Below are 17,625 nucleotides of genomic sequence, written 5' to 3'. Positions count from 1 at the left end.
AAAATATATATATTATATCTAGGGTTTTTGTTTCTCCTGGTGGCGCACATCCGCACATACCTCGGTGCATGTAACAAAATATATTCCACACATGGATGGAAAAAATTAGAGGGAATATTGCTCCTGTCCTCTCCCAGAATGCACTGGGTCTGGTGGAAAATCTGGGCTGGATACTTCCAAGGTAGTCCCTATTCCTAGTCCCTCTCTCGGGGCGACAGTCCCAAGGCGCTATGTTCCACTCTGCTTCCGAAGATTGAGCGTGGCCTTCAGTCACATGAGGGAGAAGGGAAGGAGAAGAGGCGGGAACAGTTGAGTACTGACCCGCACCGGAGCAGAGGAACACGTAGGCACTGAACTGCTGGGTGCCTGCTGAGGGTAGTCCCCTCCCAGTGACCGGGGACCTGGGCCTTAGGTTTGACTCCATTTGTTTGTTCTTCCGGTCTTGCAGACAGCCAGGGGCATCTTCCCCCTCAAGCCGAACGGTTCCCAGCCCATCAGCATTGTCCACCCCCTTCGCCCAGCTCCCAGCCCTGCCGCTCAGCCCCACCGAGACCTCAAGCCGTCCAGGCCGCCGCCTCCTGGCGGCAAATCCCCCATCATTCCGGCCAAAGTGATCAGCTCCCAACCCAAGCTGCTGCCTCCAAAGAAGCCTCTTCCCAGCAGCCCCGTGAGGACCCCTGTGGTGAGTTTCCCTGGTCGCTCCCGGACGCATGAGGGTTTGGTTGCTGTGTCAGTCCCTCTTGGCGTACGATGAGGTGTCCTCTCCCACCCCAATGAGCCGGGACCCATTCAATGCTGCTAGGACCCAGGCTACCGCTGGGTGTCTCTTTGTCCCCCTCTAGGGGTGAGGCCATGCGTTGCCTCTGAGCTGACACTAGCTCCAGCAGTAGAGGCTCATGCTTTTAGATCCCAAGGGCCTGGGTTCAGACCCCACCTTGTGCACCCGGGGCTGGTGGCGGACAGCCCCAGAGGCTGCCACGCTGGTGGCCTGTCTGTCCACAGAACAGGACTCTGCCCCAGGGCCGCCACCTCGAGAAGGGATTTCTGCCTCTGTGGCTCTTTCCAATGAGGTGCTGTGCTGCTGGGTCCCCCCCAAGAGGTGGCTGTGTTGCAGTGGTGGGCAGAGCTAGCGATGTACAGCAGCAAGAGAGGCTTTGAAGTCTGCCTGGGTCCCTTGGGGCACAACCTCTACACCAATACCCCATTTCTAGTCCCCAGCAGCCCCAGCTCTGTCCTGGGGGAGGCCGCGTTGTGGGCAGTTGGGGATTGTTCCTGGGACAGGGAATCAGCTGGATTGACACCTGCTTGTACCGTGGTCTCCTCTAGATCGTCCCAAAGCACGGCCCCCCTCGCCGGCCTCTGCCTGGGAGCCCTCTCCTGGCCAAGACACCTCCCTCGGCACCGGGACGGACCCTGCTGGTCACGGTCCCTCCCACCAACTTCAAGGCGGCAGGGGCCAGCTCTGCCAGGTACCTAACCAAGTAAGTCCAGAGTAAAGCTCGAAGCTCGGCTCGTCCTGGCAGGATCTCGTGGTTCAGTGCACTGGGGCTGAGGCCACCAGGACAGGTCCCCCCTGCCCCGCCGTTGTAGAGAGCAGGGTCCTGGTGTGGCAGACATGCCCCATTCCCTTGCTACGGCAGTAACGGAGGAACTACAGGCAGCCTCTAAAGCACTGAGCGCTGACGAGTGTGAAACAACAGTGAGCCGGCGGCTGGCACCTCCTGGAACCAGGCAAATGGTCCTTGGGGCTTGAGAGGGCCCAAGTCAGTGAGTCTCCCGGGCTGAGGGGTGCCGGGTGACTGGTCCAGGAGGCAGCACTTTGTGGTGACGGGGGAAGTCTGGGCAAAGAGAGCCTGATGGAGTGCCCGAGGGGACAGTCGGTTTGCCGGTGAGGAGGGGGCTGGGGCTGAGCGGGGTCCAGGGGAATGGTCCGGGGGGCAGTCGGGAGGAGGGAGCTGGATGCTTGAGGAAGCACTATGGGGGGTAGTAAATGCTCTGTGCGGCTGGAGGGGCACCGTGGGGCAAGGGTGAGCGAGTTCTCGCTGATTGAGAGGCCCCTGGCAGGGAAGGGGCTGCGCTCAGAGGCCCGGGCAAAGGGGCTGTGGCATGGGAAATTTCTGTACAGTCAGACGGCATTTTCCTTCAGCCTGAGCTGCCCGCAACCTGCCAGGCTGTGCCCAGAGACCCGAAGGGCTGGGGGGGGCGGGGGTGGCGGTGGCACGTGCAGGATTTTCCTGCAGGGTCCAGCCGTCCCCCTGACGCTGCACTGTGTGGCAGGAGCTTGCCTTGCCAGCAGGAAGGATGGCCTTGTGGTTAACAGGCCAGATTGGGGAGCGGGAACTGCAGGTTCAATCCTCTGCTCTGCCACAGACTCACTCTGTGACCTTGGGCACATCACTTTCCATGTGTCTCCACTCCACACTACGGGCATGTCTGCACTTGAAACGCTACCACTGCAGTGACAGGAGGGGCCTCCCATTGGCGTAGGTAATCCACCACGCCAGGAGCCAATAGCTCGCTCGGAAGAATTCTTCCATCATTGCCCCAGAGCTGTCTATACTGCGGGGGGTCAGGTCGGCTGAACTGTGTCGCTCATGGGTGCGGGTTTTTCCTGCCCCTGAGCGATGTGGTTGGGTCGACTTCGCTTTTGAGCGTAGACCTGGCCTAAGCCTGGGCTCTGATTCAGGTTTGAGCCAAGCCCCCCTTCTGTCCACAAACAAATCAGTCTGACTCGGGGACACAAGCGCTTAGGCTCCAGGTCCCAGGACACAGCTAGAGGGGTGAGTCCTGCTGTGGCTTGGGTCCAAGCCCTGGTCATTGTGCAGTGCGGATGCAGCGCTGTGTGGACACACTAGCATGGCCGGGAGACCTGGGTCCAAGCCCAAGTTTCCAATGTGGTGTGGACGCTCAAGCGTGGGCTTGGAAACAGAGTCCACAAGCCCAGGTTCCACAGACCCAGGTTTACAATGAAGTGTAGACATCCTCTTAGTCACTCTGGGCCTCGTTCCCATGCGGTACGTCAAATGGGACCTCAGTAATATTGCCCTTCCTGGCAAGGCCATAGGACCCATATCAGAGCGCTGGCATCTCAGTGGTAATCATATTTATTACGGCAGTGCCTCAGGGCCAGCCAGGAACGTGGCCCCATGCTGCTAGGGGCTGCACAAACACAAGGGGGCGCCCCGAAGGGTTACAGTCCCAGCAGACAAGCCAGACCCCGGCGTCGGCAGGATTTGGGTGGGGCCTGGGCCGCGAGCCGTCTTTCTGCACAGGCGTGAGTTGGAGCTTGATGTTTATGAAGCCCCTTCAGTGCCGAGAGCTGCACAATGGCTGGTTGGTTTCCGCTCTCTCGAACGTGGTGTTTTTCTCCTTCTCTCCGTTAGGCCCGTCCCGGGGTTCAAAGTCCAGTCCGCCTCCATCCCCTTTAAGAAATGACAAACGTGGACAAAGCAAGAGGAATGTGCTCCCCGAACTGGTTCTCCTCATTTGCACTACTGCGGGCGACGGGGCTCTTTTGGATACCAAAGGACTATTTTTATACGAGGGAAAATGTTTCTGCACATGCGGGGGAGGGGAAAGCGGTACGGTGCTATACCGGTGGGGTGGGCAGCTTGCGGGGTTAACCGTGACGCATCAGCTGCCTGCCAGGGGAATCACCCAGACTCTGCTCCTTCCCAGCTATGCCTGCTGGGCTGGGAAGGAGCAGATCTGGCTCTCCTACGCAGCCAGCACTGATGGAAGAGGCTGGTGACCAGCCCCAAGGCAGCACCTAGCTACCTTCTCCTCCATGGCGCACCTCTCTCGCCACCAGACTCCAATGCTGGACGTTATTACCGCAGCTGGCGCCGGCGAGCCACGCGTCCCGGGGGGCCATGCTATTGCCGACTCAAACGGTGCCACGTAGCGGTGGGATGTCTGACTGGCGTATCCCTGGAGGATCCTTATGGTCACCCTCCCCGGCCTCCTCCGTGACAATCGTGGAGAACCCCGCAGAATAAGTTGCTCTGAAGACGAGCCAGCCGGGAGCGCTTCTCTCATGCGGCACGTGTGGCAACGGGGTTTCAGCTGCACGGCTATTTCAGGGAGCGGGGGGTTCCCCAGCCACATGCTTTGTGCCCGTCATATGGTGTAAGCCATGTGGTTGCTTTCTGAGCTGCTAATGTTTTATTATGAAAAGGGGGAAGAAGTGTGGACCAGTGGTGAGAGCAGGGGGCCGGGGAGACCTACTCCCAACTCTGCCACTGACTCACTATGTGGCCTTGGCCAACTTGCTGCACCGCTCTGTGCCTCAGTTTCCCCATCTGTAAAATGGGGGTAATAATACCTACCTCACAGGGGTGTTGTGAGGTTTGACAAACTGATGTCTCTCAAGGGCTTTACGATCCTCAGATGGAAGGTGCTGCAAAGTATTACGATGTGTTTAATGTCTGAGTCACTTTCCTATGACATGACACCTGACGTCGTCAGTGTCTCTGAAGTGAGAACAATGCCTTTCTCCGGTCTCCTTGCGTTCTTTCGTTTTGCTTGATCTGAATCACCGCCGTCCCCTGGGCACTTCAGTCACAAAGTGCGGTTGTCAAGGCTCTCGTTTCTCAACCCGCTAACAGATTCCTAGGCCAGAAGGGACCAATGCGGTCAGCTAGTCTGGCTTCCTGTATCTCACAGGCCAGAGAACTAGATCCTCTCCTTTAGAAAAACATCCCATTTGATTTAAAGATTGTCAGTGCTGGAGAATCCACCCCAACCCTTGGTAAATCGTTCCGGTAGTTATATACCCTGGCTGTTAAATATGTGACCTTATTTCTGGCCTGAATTTATCTAGCTGGATCATCCAGTCTTTGCATTGTCAGATTTCTGTTCCCCAGAGGTAATTACGGACTGTGATCAAGTCACCCCTTAACCTTCTCTTCATTCCGCTAAATAGATTAAGCCATTTCAGTCTATCACTATAAGGCAGGTTCTCTAATCCTTTAATCATTCTCAAGGTTCTTCTCCGAACCCTCTCCAATTTACCAGTGTTCCAGCAGCAGTCGCACCAGTGCCAAATACGGAGGTGAAATGACCTTTCTGCTCCTATTTGAGACTTTCCTGTTTGTATCGCCAATGATCGCACTAACCCTTGGGGCCACAGCATCACCATGGGAGCCCACGCTCAGCCAATCATCCACCATGACCCCCCTAGGTCTTCATAGACAAGTGGAAATCTGTAGGGGAGCATCTGTAACGGAGCAGGGCTGAGCTGGGGACCGGAGCCTGGGGGAGATGGAGCGTGAGGACAGTACAATCTTTACTGTTGAAATAGTGTAACGAAGAAGAGTCGACTAGCGGGCAGGGGCTGGCAGAGGGAAGCTGACAGGCTATGAGAAGAACGAGCAGTGCGTGATGAGCTAACGTGTGTATTTACACCACTGCTCTCTCTTAGTGGCTCTCAGGCCCCACGGGTGGCCCAGCTCTGCACACAGTGTTCAGCTCTCGCCCTTGCTTCCGTACCGCAGACAACTGGCGGCTGTGTTCATGAGCCACCTGGGCTGTAGCGGATGAGAGGGCTGTCCCCTGGTAGGCCTTGCGGGCTGGGTTCCTGTGACTCGGGAACATAAGAACAGAACATGAGAATGGCCATACTGGGTCAGATCAAAGGTCCATCTAGCCCAGTATCCTGTCTTCCAACAGTGATCCATTCCTGGTCACCCATTCCCAGCTTCTAGCAAACAAAGGCTAGGGCCACCATCCCTGCCCATCCTGGCTGATAGCCTTTGATGGACCCATCCTCCATGAATTTATCTAGTTCTTTTTTGAACCCTGTTACAGTCTTGGCCTTCACAATATCTTCTGGCAAAGAGTTCCACAGATTGACTGTGTGTGGTGTGAAGAAACACTTCCTTTTGTTTGTTTTAAACCTGCTGCCTATTAATTTCATTGGGTGACCCCTAGTTCTTGTGTTCTGAGAAGGAGCAAATAACACTTCCTTATTTACTTTCCGAACCCGTCATGATTTTATAGACCTCAATCATATCTCCCTATTGATGCAAAGACTCTTTCAGCCAACTGTGGACAGGTGTTTGCTCCTTTAGTCTGAAGACACAAAACCCAACTCCTCTTCCTCCTCAAACAAAAGTCACAAAGCAATAAAGGGCCGCCCCCACCCCCCAGCTGTTTAAAACTGGATTGCCAAATTTATTTGATTTTTCTGGGGAATGGGTACAATCACTTGCCGGGGGCAGAGCCTCTGTACCCGGATCCCCCAGCATCTGAGGGTCAGGTCCAAAATCCACTATGCGTTCACTGCACACAGTTGCCTCTGCCTCTCAGCACACGTGGCATTGAGTGTCCAGACAAGGCTCGGGCTACTGCTGCCCGCTCTGGACAGGAAGAAGAATCTATCCGTGAAAGACAGAACAAGATCCAACAGCTGGATGTCAAAGCCAGACCAATCCAGGCACAGTTTTGAGCAAGGAGAGTAATTTGCCGTTAAGGACCCAGGGAAGTGGTGGACTCTCCATTTCTTGGTGGCTTCAAATCCAGGCTTTCTGGAGGATGCTTTAGTCAAACCCACAGAACTGGGCTCATGAAAGGGGTGTGCCAGGGAAATGTCAGGGCCTGTGAACTACAGGCAGGCAGGCTACATGGTCTAAGGGTCCTTTCTGGCCTTAGAAAGCAGCTACAAAATAACTGGAGTGAAAAAAGGGTGACCAATCCCAGGCTGCTCAGAGAGCAAGGTCCAGGCTCCAGAAGGTGGCCCCTTGACGCCCCGTACGAGCTGCCTGGTAGCACAGGTTCAAATCCACGCAGAGGTGAAAGTAAGCCGGTACGGTCTGGTACGGTGTACCGGCAAGAGCCAGTGCGCCGTGCCGGACTGAACCAGCTTCCCCAGGCTGGCGATTTAAAGGACCCGGGGTTCCCTGCAGTGGCTGGAGCCCAGGGCCCTTTAAATAACCTCGTGAGTCCTGCTGCCAGAGCCCTGGGGTAGTGGCGGCAGGGCTCCAGTGGTGATTTAAAGGGCCCGGAGCACCACTGCAGTAGCGGCGGCCAGAGCCCCAAGCCCTTTAAATTGCCCCGGGGCTCCCAGCCGCCTCTGCAGCTGGTAGCTCCGGGGGTGATTTAAAGGCCCTGGGGCTCCCAGCCAGAGCCCCGGGGCCTTTAAATCTTGATTTAAAGCCTCCCTCCCTTTTCTGGCCGAGGCCCCGCCTCTTCCAGTCGAGGCCACGCCCCTGCTCAGGGCTCCAGCGTACTGGTAAGTCCTTAAACTTACTTTCGCCCCCGAATCCACTCCATCATCTTCAGCGCTGGTGGGTGTGGGGGATGGGAGACAATAGAGAATTGGATGGGTGTGAGCTCTGCCCTCCTCTGCAGTGGTGGATTAGCCCCCCGGCCAATTGGGGCCCCCCAGAAACATGGGCACCCCTGCATCCCGACCCCGCTCCCCGGCAGGAGGGGGAAGCAGGGGCGGGACTGTAGGCGGAAGGGGTGGGGAGGAGCTCCCCACTTGCTCTGGCCCAGGGACCCCACAAAACCATAATCCGCCTCTGCTCCTCTGCCATACCCCATCTGCCAGGCTGGGGAAGGGGCAATCAGCGCTGGAGCCAGCTCTGCCAACGTGAAGCCAACTGAGCTCCCATCTCCCTCCCCAGAGGATTCTAGCTAACCAGGATCCAGCTCCTTTGTGCCCCCTGAGCAATGCAAAGGGACGGGATTGCCCTTGAGAACCTGGCCCACTTCAGTCCTGATGGAGCGGGACTGAGAGTTTTCTCCCCTCTGCTGCTTATAAATTCTGGTCAATATCTGTGTTTAGCAGTAGGTCAAAGAGCTTAATTACAAAGGCTGAGATGTTAGAGATGGACAAACCCTGTTGGGTTCTCCAGCAGCCAGAGGTTGTATCTCCTTGCCAAAGATCTCTTTGTCAGCATTAACTATTATAACTCTTACTATTCTTATTATCCAGATAAGCATCCAATCCTTTTTAAACTCTTGCTACATTCTTGGCCTCAATGACATCTTGTGGCAGTGAGTTCCGCAGGCCAATGATGCCTTGCATGGAAAAGTGTTTCCTTGGATCAGTTGTGAATTTGCCTCCTTTTGGGTTCCTTGAGTATCCCCTGAATCTTATGTGATGACACAGGGAGAACAGGAGCTCCAAATATCCCGTCTCTCGGCCATTCAGTTCTGGGTTAAATGTCCCAACCAAACAATGACTCTTCCGCCCCTTCCTCTGGGAGAGCATTCCTCAGCTGGATGGATCTCCATGTTGGGTGAGCTGCTGTGGCCCAAAGAGTGCTGCAACCATCAGATTCATCTTTCCTTGCTGTGCAATGGGGAAGAATAGCAACTTCTTCCTGGGGAGCTTGGCACACCCTTCTGCTTTTCTATCCTATGCTGGGAACCTCTCTTGCTCTGTTCTCCATCACTTGATGGGAAATATCTGTAAACGGGGGAGCCACATTGGACCCTGAATGTGGGTAGTGCATTCCCAGGTGCTGGGAGCTCCCCCAAATCCAGTATAACGCAGCCCCGAAGTTTAGCCCCCAGAGGCCCCTATTCAGAACAGTACTTAAGTGGGGGCTTAACTGGAATCGCATGCTTAAGCACCTGCCAGTGAAAGGGTTTAACTCAGAACGGTTCAATAAACTGGGTCGTTTTTCACAAACCATCCACCTGGTGGCGGCAGATGACTGCGAAAGGAAACATTCTACCGGCCCACAGCTACACACTGTGTCTGAAGAGCAGCTAGAATTCTGCAGGGACCATCCTCCTAAGTGGCTTTTCCTTCCCATCTCTAATCCTACTCTGTATGTTAGGTGGTCATGAAGCATGCTGAACATCTGTGATGACTGGCTGAGACTGAAGTACTCTCCATCCAAGTTCTCCCTTTAATGAGGGGGTCTGCTGTGAGCTCTGGTACCTCAGAAGCTCATGGTGAAAGCTCCAAAAAGCACCGCACTTCCCTGGCCGGCAGCCCAAGATTCAGAGGAGCCTCCCAGGTTGATGAAACCTCTGCCGAGCAGCACACGCTCAGCTGTGTGTAAAGAGAAGGCGCCCCTAGTTTACTCACTTAAACGCCCATGAACGTAAAGCAGGAAGCCGTGTGACACGCATGAGAACTTGTTCTGCTGATCAAACTTTGAACCTCCCAAAGGCTAACAGATCTGGGGGTTTGGCAAAGGTTCTCTTCCCAGCCAATCCGGTTACCCCTCTGTGCCTCCTTTCCCCCATGTATAAAATGAGACTGGTACTCGTCCCACAGGAGGCTTAATTAAGGTTTTCAGAGCCCTTTGAGATGTCCAGAGGAAAGTCTCTAAGTACAGGAAATTGAGTCTCCCGTCCATCACACAGATTTGACGATGATGGCTCTTCTTTGCAGTCAATGATGTTCCACCAGCACGGCATGAAGCAAATAAGATGGCCCATAATTCCCAATAGTGCCTTGGAAAGGCAGGACGTACTGGAGTAGGCATTGCTAGATGGGATCAGACCGCTGGACCATCTACCCTAGCGTCCTGTCTCAGATGGGGGTTAGCACCAGAGGCGTCAGAGGAAGGAGCTAGGCTGGGGTGGGGATTTGGGGAGGGGTCTAATAGGGGCACGGAGGGGCGAAGTTAGGGCGGGGACTTTGGGGCAGGGGTGGATTCAGGGTGGGGGCGGGGCTGGGGGTGCGAGCACCCACCGGTGCAGAAAAAAGTTGGCACCTGTGGCTGGGTGGCGCTCCCTCCCTGCCCCCATGGGGGCTGGTCTGGACCGTTGCACCCCGAGACATTACTCCATGCTCCCCTAGGGCTGTGTGCCCCACAGTTTGGGGACCTCTGGTGTAGACATACCCTGGCAGGCCTGCAGTCTCTCTAGCTCAGGCACAGAGCAGGATGTGGTAACTTGCTGACCAATGCATTACGGTGGCACTGGAATCTGGGCACACAGGGAATCGAAGTGGGAGGCTGGCATCCTTATGAACTGAGGCTCAAGAGGAGAGGGCTCGGGGATGCTGACTGTGGCCAGAGGGAGGAGTAGAAGGGGCAAGGGAGAAGGAGCTGGCTGGATGGAGGGGCAGGGAGGGAGAAGGAAGGTGATCCGGTGGTTAAGAAGCCGGACTAGAAAGCTGAAGCTCTGGATTGGTTTCCCTGCTCTGTCACAATCTCCCTGTGTGAGTCACTCAGTCTCTCTGGGCCTCCGTGCCCATCTGTGGAACAGGGCTACTAATCCCACCATCCTCCCACCCTTTGTCTATCTGTACCGCGAGCTCTTTGGGGCAGGGACTCTTACTTCGTATTTGAACAGCGCCCAGCCCAGCGGGGCTGTGATCTCACTTGGGCACGACCCTCCCCCCCCGGCCCCTCCTCCCCCAGCTGCTACAATAACAATCCGGGAAACGGAGGAGAAATGAAGTAGAAAAACAATGGCACCCAAAACGTTCCAGTGGCTCTGGGTGAGTGTGATGGGGTGGACTTTCCACACTGGCTCTGAGAGGGCTGAGGTAGGCCAGGCGGGCCTAGTCAGCCAATTAGGCTGCAAGCGGGGGGAATTAAGGATGAGAGGAAAGCCTAATTAGGAGGGAGCTCCCATGGGCAGAGGTGGGCTGGGCTAGCATAAAGCCTGGAAACTAGCAGCAGCAAAGGCTGCTGGGAAGAAGTTTGCAGTCACCCTCTGTAGTAGAGAGGGAAGGACTAACCCAGGGAAGGAGTAGGGCCCTGGGGGCCTGGCCTACACAGGAGAGAGCCTGTGCGACATGGGGTAGGAAGCAGCCCATGAAGGTTGGGGACTGAACAGACCTTGGCTGGGTGGTGTAGGGTCCCTGGGCTGGAACCCGGAGTAGAGGGCAGGGTTGGGTTCCCCTGCCCACCAGTGGCACCGGCAGGGCAGGGAACTGTCAGGAAGACTGCCTGAGTCACCGTGGGCGTGAGGACTGCCGGAGGCCCCTGGAGCAGAAGAGACGCTGAAGGACTTTACCCAGGAAGGGGGAAACACTGAATGACCTGGCCAGAGGGCCGAGTCGCAAGGAGGCAGCAGCAGCTCGTGGAGCGAGAGAGAGGCTGTGAACTGAGAGCGGGAGACAGCGTCCAAGCACAGGAAGGGAGATCGGCCTCACAAAGCTAATCCCCAGAGCAGCCAGGAGGAGGCGCCGTTTCAGCAGTGAGCAGAGCACCCCCGTCACAACAAGACTTTGGGGGATTTTCTGGACCAACCCCCCAGCAAATCTCTTTGCTGGTGGATCACCCATCGTGCACCTCCTTAACATCCCACCCAGGGAATACCCAGGCCAAACCGTGCAGCAGCCACGCAGTTAATGGCCCGTCTCCGGCAGCAGGGAAGGTTGAATCATCCGTCGCTTTCTCTCTCTTCTCGTTTTTTCTTTTTCATCCGCAGAACACAATCGCTCTCTGCCCATTACAGACGTTCCGGGGCTTGCTACTCGGTGCCCACAGTGGTCCTATTAAAAATGAAAGTATAAAGCACAGCTTGATTTTAATTCACTCCATCAAAGTTAGAAATGTATAAGTTTATTATATATATGTGTGCACATCCCTGCCCCTGGAGAACGCAGCGCTGGGAACCCTGTCGAGTGTTGCCACTGATGTGTTGCCTAAAGCCTGTCTCTTATCTCCCTAATTTCAAAATGTTTCTAAAGAAATACGTGTCTTTCAAGTCCCTGTCCTGGGAAGTAAAAAACGAGCCCGGCCCTGGAACGCGTTGTGGGCCGGTTGTCAAAGGAAAAGGCGGCTTTCCAAACGGAGGAGTCCCTGTTCCTTTCTGTGGTAAAGCCCAGCTCCGAGTGCGAGGCAGGCGTAAGAAGCCGGCCCGGGGCGCTGTTTTCCATTGGAAAAAGAAGAAATCTTTGCCCCTTAGTCTTTGTTTGAGAAAAACGGGCCATTTAACCATTGTGGCGTGTTTGCCACTTAAGTTAGCCTGGGCGACGTTCTGAGCCTGGAAGCATAGCATAAGTTTGCCATACAGACAGTCTAGAGCCAATATTCATAACTTCAACTACAAAACTGATACACATATATAGACAGCATAATCATAACCCATACACCATAACCTTGTCTTAGACACCCCATTTGACCCCTTTTATACAAGATCTGGGTGCCACTACAGGCCCTAGGTCGCAACAATGATCTATATGGTCCCAGTTTATGTCAATAACGTCACAGAAGCCAGGTCAGCATGCAGAGGGACGACCTCCGGGAAATGCAAAGTTCCCTTTTGACTCAGGGTGGCTAATGCCCCAGCGCGGTCTCTCTGGGGAGGTGGCTCTGTAGGGGGCGCTGTCCCCTATGAAGCCAGTGCTGCACTGCAGGTGGTTGTGTTGGGGCAAGGGCGTGCCGAAGCCGAGAGCAATGCAGGTCACTCAGTAAGGGGGAGCTGCCCCACACTGTCTGTACGACCCCCGTGAAGTGCCGGAGGGCTACTTCTGCAGGGGGTAATGTGCGACTTAGAAGGGGATGCTTCCCCCTCTGCCTGCCCCAGGGGGGTGGTGGGGTGAGCTGTGGTGGACGGGCTGTCTATTGAATGAGATGTAAACAGGGAGTTGGGAAGGTGCAAAACCAAGGACTGAAGAGGTCCTGTCTGCTCAGTAACGAGCCGGGATCATTTTCTGCAGACAGTAGACCCAGCAGTTAACCCGGGGGTCCTGGCCCGTGGATAATTATATTCTCCCTGTCTAAATTCACCTCCCTGGTTTCAATTGGACATGGCATGGGTCCGTTCCTGTCCCATTGCGCTGGATGGTTTTGCAATGCACTGGTAAAGAGCAGCTGCTTTTGGCACCAGAGGTGGCCAAGTGTGTGTGTGTGTGTGTGTGTGTGTGTGTGTGTGTGTGAGAGAGAGAGAGAGAGAGAGGGACTGCGTGATGGTTTGACCAACAAGCACCTTGGCGGGGAAGGGGAAAGGCATCTGCTTTCCAGGCCAAAAAATAAAATAAAGTTCTGTCTCTCTTTAAAAATCCTTTCTTCAGACACCGAGAGAACCTGGGGCTTCAGAGGTTCTGGTTGTCAAGGAGACCTCGCCGTCCAATGAGCTGCTCGTGCAATGGGTGTGAATGGGGAAGCCGACGGCTGGTGTGCAGAGCTCGGTGAGGTGTGAGTAACTGCACCTGTGAGTCACGGCAGAGGCCAGGAAAGGGCAGCCCGTGCCGGGAGATGTTCCCGTCTAGGATTGGCTGCCGACCAGCCAGGGAGTGCGAGGCTCGAAGCAACCGCTGCTGCTAATAACAGATACAAGCCACAGCCCCACCCTGGGAGATAACAATGGACAAGACCTTTGCTAGGTTTCAAAGCCGGTGAGCTGCCAGCAACACAAGATGATCCAGACCATTCAGGTGGGGCCTGCATGAGAAACAGGGTCGGCCACAAGGCCGCGGTGCCGTGCTTCCGTTAGAGATGGGCCCAGCCGGAACATCCAACCCATGCCCTTTGAGCTCTGGGGAGTGTGGGTCTGGATCAGGCCTGAGCCAGCAAGTCCAATCTCCAGGGGTGGAGGAGAACCATAGTGCTGGGTGCAATCCGCCTCCAAACCCTGAGGAGGTTTGGATCTGAACTTGGTTCACAGCCGGGGCCACTCCTTGTTTCTGTGAAGCCTAAAGGAGTCTGGCCTGTCCTTCTGGGAGCGAGATCCTGTTTTAGTCCTATCCAAGGAGGAGGTAGGACAGAGGGTAGCAGTTGGTGTGTGCCGGGGGGCCCAGAGCATTGGCTCACCACGGCTAGTCTCCTGCCTCCAGCAGTGGCCACTGACACATACCTCAGTGGAAGGTGAATGCTCCTATGACACACCAGGCTAACGGTGCAGTGCAGTAGACGTGGGAGGAGATCCCCTCCTTACCTCTGCAGTGATCAGTTGACATCCTGCACATGAGGCCACATTGCCCTCATCTGAGCAAGCCTGAGCTCGGGGACTGTCTCTGGGTGACATGCTCAGGGCCACCTCTAGGGAAAGAAAGGGGAGCTGAGTCTCTGGGGGTCCTCTAGATCTTGGCCTTCCTGCTGACAAAGTTGCCCATGTGACCGGGAGCTTCTGAGGTGAGGCAGTTGCAGAAGGGGACCTTCCAGTTGACATCGCCCAAGGTGGGGTCACTGATCCAGCTGAAATGAGGTCCTAGAGTGTCACAGGCATCCAAGAAGCACAGAGGCGGCGCTCCCCCAACCCTAGAGCTGTTTGAGTGCCCATCAAACCCCGTGGAATTGGCACAGCCTGTGCTGGCCCCAGTGGAGAGCTGCTTGAAGGAAAGGAGCCCCAGACACACACCTCCTTTCCCAGTGACATTACTATGAAGCAAATTCTTGCAGGGGGAAACCTGGCAAAGCTCTCTAGAAGTTGCAAAGCGCTACACCCAACCACACAGCGCCCTTCAAAAATGCTCCCTCGGTGTCTCCTTGGAAAAGCAGACCGATGTGTTTGAAGTCACTCCCCGAAGGCCAGGCAAGTCTGTTTCCATACATCCAGCATACGTTCCGCTCTCAGCTACCAGCCGGGCATGGCGGAGAGCAGCAGTGTCGCGGAACGGATCACGCGATTCGGTGAGGGTGCGCCGGCGACAAAGCCAACTTCCGGGGTGGGGTGGCAGTGAGTCTTTGCTGCTCTGTATTCGATCGGCCAGAGCGGCTCGTTGAAAGACATCACAAAATGCTGTGTTGCTGTAGATCTAGCCAGCTATGCTGTGACGATTGCCTGGGACCTCGCCGAAACAAGCGGTGGAGGATTTCCTTTAAGAAAAAAAAAAAAGCCCTCTTTCAAACAGGAATGATTCTGGGGAAGTTCTATGGCCTCTGTTGTGCACATCAGGCCAGATGATCACACTTGGAATCTATGGGGCTGCCCAGTGTGGGAGAGAAGCGCTTTGAAAAGATTTTTGTACATTGGCTATACGTATGCTCAGGGTGGGACAGGACACGAAGGAAAACAACAAGGAGTCCGGTGGCACCTTAAAGACGCACAGATTTATTTGGGCATAAGCTTTCGTGGGTAAAAAAAAATCCACTTCTTCAGATGCAACTTGACACGAGGAAGACACCGTCTCTGCAGCTTGTGATGTTTTGACCCGTATGGTGTGTGTTTACGGCTGTAGTATCTAGGAATTGGGTAATATCCCGTGAAGTAGTGTGTGGGCCCTCTGGTGGTGCTCTCTGGGCTCTACGTTGCAGAGCAGTGGGTTTCCATAGCCAGGTCTGGTCTGTTGGCTCTCTGGACCCCGCTGTGTCTGTGGTTTCTTCATCTCGTTCTCATGAAAAGAGCAACAACAATTGCCTTGAAGGCTTCCAAAGCTAAGAGCGCGGTCTCTCTCGGCCCCGTGCGTTCAGACGTAGAGCTCCCGTGTCCAGTCCCTCCTGCTGACACCCCGCCCAGGAGCAGTGTGACCAGGGAACCTGTGAGCTAGTCACCCGTAGAGGGAGAGGGGCGGAGTGCTGCACTGGGATGTGGACACTTGGCTGCTATGATCTGTCCGGTGGCAGTGAAACTCATTTCACAGAGACGAGCACTGAACTGCCCCCCAGTAGGGGGTTCATTACACCTGCCACTCAATCAGCTGCAGGCCACTGTCAGAGACAGGACACTAGCTCTCAGAAGGTGCTTTTTCAGCAGTAGAGCCCAGTGATTTACAAAGGAAGTCGGTATCATTATCCCCACTTTACAGATGGGGAAACTGAGGCACAGGGCCAGGACATGACTTGCCCAAGGTCAGTCAGCAGAGCAGCGGCAGGCACAAGACTAGAACCCAGCTCTCCTGAATCCCACTCCAGTGCGCTCTCTCCATACGGTCATCGGTCTCATTTGCTATTGTGTTTCCTCTGTCAGAGGCTAGCGTCCTGTGATGACCAAGCAGGGCGGGTATAAACCCCAAACCTCTTGCTGAATGGTTATGTATTCCATTAGCTGTCCCCTGCCTCACGGCCTTTCTTTCTGTAGTTATGGCTGGGGTGAGACTTTAGAGTCCCTTTGTGTGCTGGAATGATAATTATTAATAAGGGCCATCTGGTCAGTTTCACATTGATTCCTCTTTGTACATGCAAAGAGACAAATGAAATGACACAAAGAGATGGTGTATTGATTTATGTGGCTGTACACCATCATAAAAAGGGGGTGTCTTTTTCCACACCCCACCTCCCACAGCAGCCCCGGCAAAAGATGCGCTTTGCACTGTGCCCTTCGGGGAGCCCCGTTGTCATCAATGAGTCTCTGCAGGAGTTAAGTGTCAAAGATCCTGTTGCAGGACTGGGGTCTGTATGATAAGACGGTGGCAGGGTGAGGGGGGCAAACAGGCTGACTAGATGGTGGCCCAGTTTAAGCCAGTGCACGGCTAGTTGTCGTTAGCAAGAACACACTGGGCCTGTAAACCAGAGCTTGAGAGATCAAAGCCGTTCTCTGCTAGCGACTGCCTCCTTGGGAAGCTGGTGATCCAGTGGGCTGGGCACCGTACTGGGACTTTGGAACTTGGGGTTTTCTTCCTGGTTCTGGCCATGAACAGCTGTGTGACCTTGAGCAACTCACTTCATCTCTCCACCCCTGCTTCCCATCCTGTCTGTTGTCTCTCAAGGTGGAAAGCTCTTTGGGCCAGGAGCTGTCTCTTCGTGTGTGTTCGCACTGGGCCCGGCACAACAGGGCAACATAATCCAGATAATGTTGGTTCCATTCAGAGTGTTCTTTTTAGTTGTCGCCTATTTAACCTCTTTGTAATTAACCTGGAAGAAGTGAGTCTTAAGAAAGGATCTGAGGAGCTGTCTAGCAAACACGTGACAGGATGAGCCTGGTCTCCAATGGGCTCACGACACACTGCTGCAGCTCGAAGCTGGCAAACTATTGAGAGTTTCCAAGGTGCAGGGGTCTCTTCAGGACAAGAACCCAACCCGCAGGGCCAGTCTGCATCTGGCTTTGCTTAATGGACACAAAATGACCTGTAATTTGGATAAAAGGGCTAATTTTCTGCTGGGTGCGAATGTTTCCAAAGGCGCTTGGTTTTTCCTCTCCTACCCTCCAGCATAAAAACCATTGCGGCAAGATGAAAGTCTAGTCATTGTCTGAGCTTGGGGGTACTCGGAGTTATTTTCCCCACGCTGTCGAGCTGCGACCCAAGAGGGTTTGCATGCACGTTGCTTTTGTATCCCCACCTCCCACGGCTCCTAGCTGCACAATAAAATGATTACAATCACACCTGGTGTGCTTGTTCCCTGTCTCTGTGGGGATGGCGAGCCGGACTTTCTATTAGCGCTGGACTTGCAATGTGGGCTTCTTTTTTGTAGTGGCTCTGAAAACAGCTCAGCTGCCTTTGATGTTCACTTGCATGGGGATGGGGTTGTTCTTTATGGATTTTTTTCCCTTCCCCTTTTAGAGCCAAGCAGAAGCAAATCAATTTAAGCGAGATGCAGAAAGGTTTCAAATCAGCGTCGTAATTGACAGCGCTTTGCCTGGGATCGTCATCCAGTCCAGCTCTGGAAGCCTGACAGATAATGACAAAGGAAAATCAACAATGCGGTGCCATGAAATCCAGGTGTTGCGCAACCAGCACAATTGTTTTAAATAAAAACCTCCCCGCCAAACAATCAGCTGAAGAAGTTTCTTCATTAATCTTCAAAAGGGTGGTTTTCTCTAGCGGGAATGGCTGCTTCGTTCTGTGCCTTATTAGAGAAGCGTCCACCGAGTGCAACTAGAATG

General features: G+C 54.6%; 1 protein-coding gene across 3 annotated transcripts in view; it reads left to right on the top strand.

Annotated features, from left to right (window-relative positions):
* Window positions 1–4,502, top strand: part of ADAM33 (ADAM metallopeptidase domain 33) — a 76,420-nt gene extending 71,918 nt beyond the window's left edge. For all 3 annotated transcript variants that reach the window (XM_065597302.1, XM_042855617.2, XM_065597303.1), the window contains 3 exons: window positions 449–682; window positions 1,327–1,481; window positions 3,384–4,502. In XM_065597302.1, the coding sequence (XP_065453374.1) occupies window positions 449–682; window positions 1,327–1,481; window positions 3,384–3,435 (441 nt within the window). In that variant the 3' untranslated portion in view covers window positions 3,436–4,502. The remainder of the gene's footprint in view (window positions 1–448; window positions 683–1,326; window positions 1,482–3,383) is intronic.
* The last annotated feature ends 13,123 nt before the right edge of the window (window positions 4,503–17,625 follow it).

The sequence above is a fragment of the Chrysemys picta genome, chromosome 5, assembly GCF_011386835.1.
Source record: "Chrysemys picta bellii isolate R12L10 chromosome 5, ASM1138683v2, whole genome shotgun sequence".
Classification (NCBI taxonomy): domain Eukaryota; kingdom Metazoa; phylum Chordata; order Testudines; family Emydidae; genus Chrysemys; species Chrysemys picta.
This window is presented reverse-complemented; position numbering and strand designations above follow the sequence as displayed.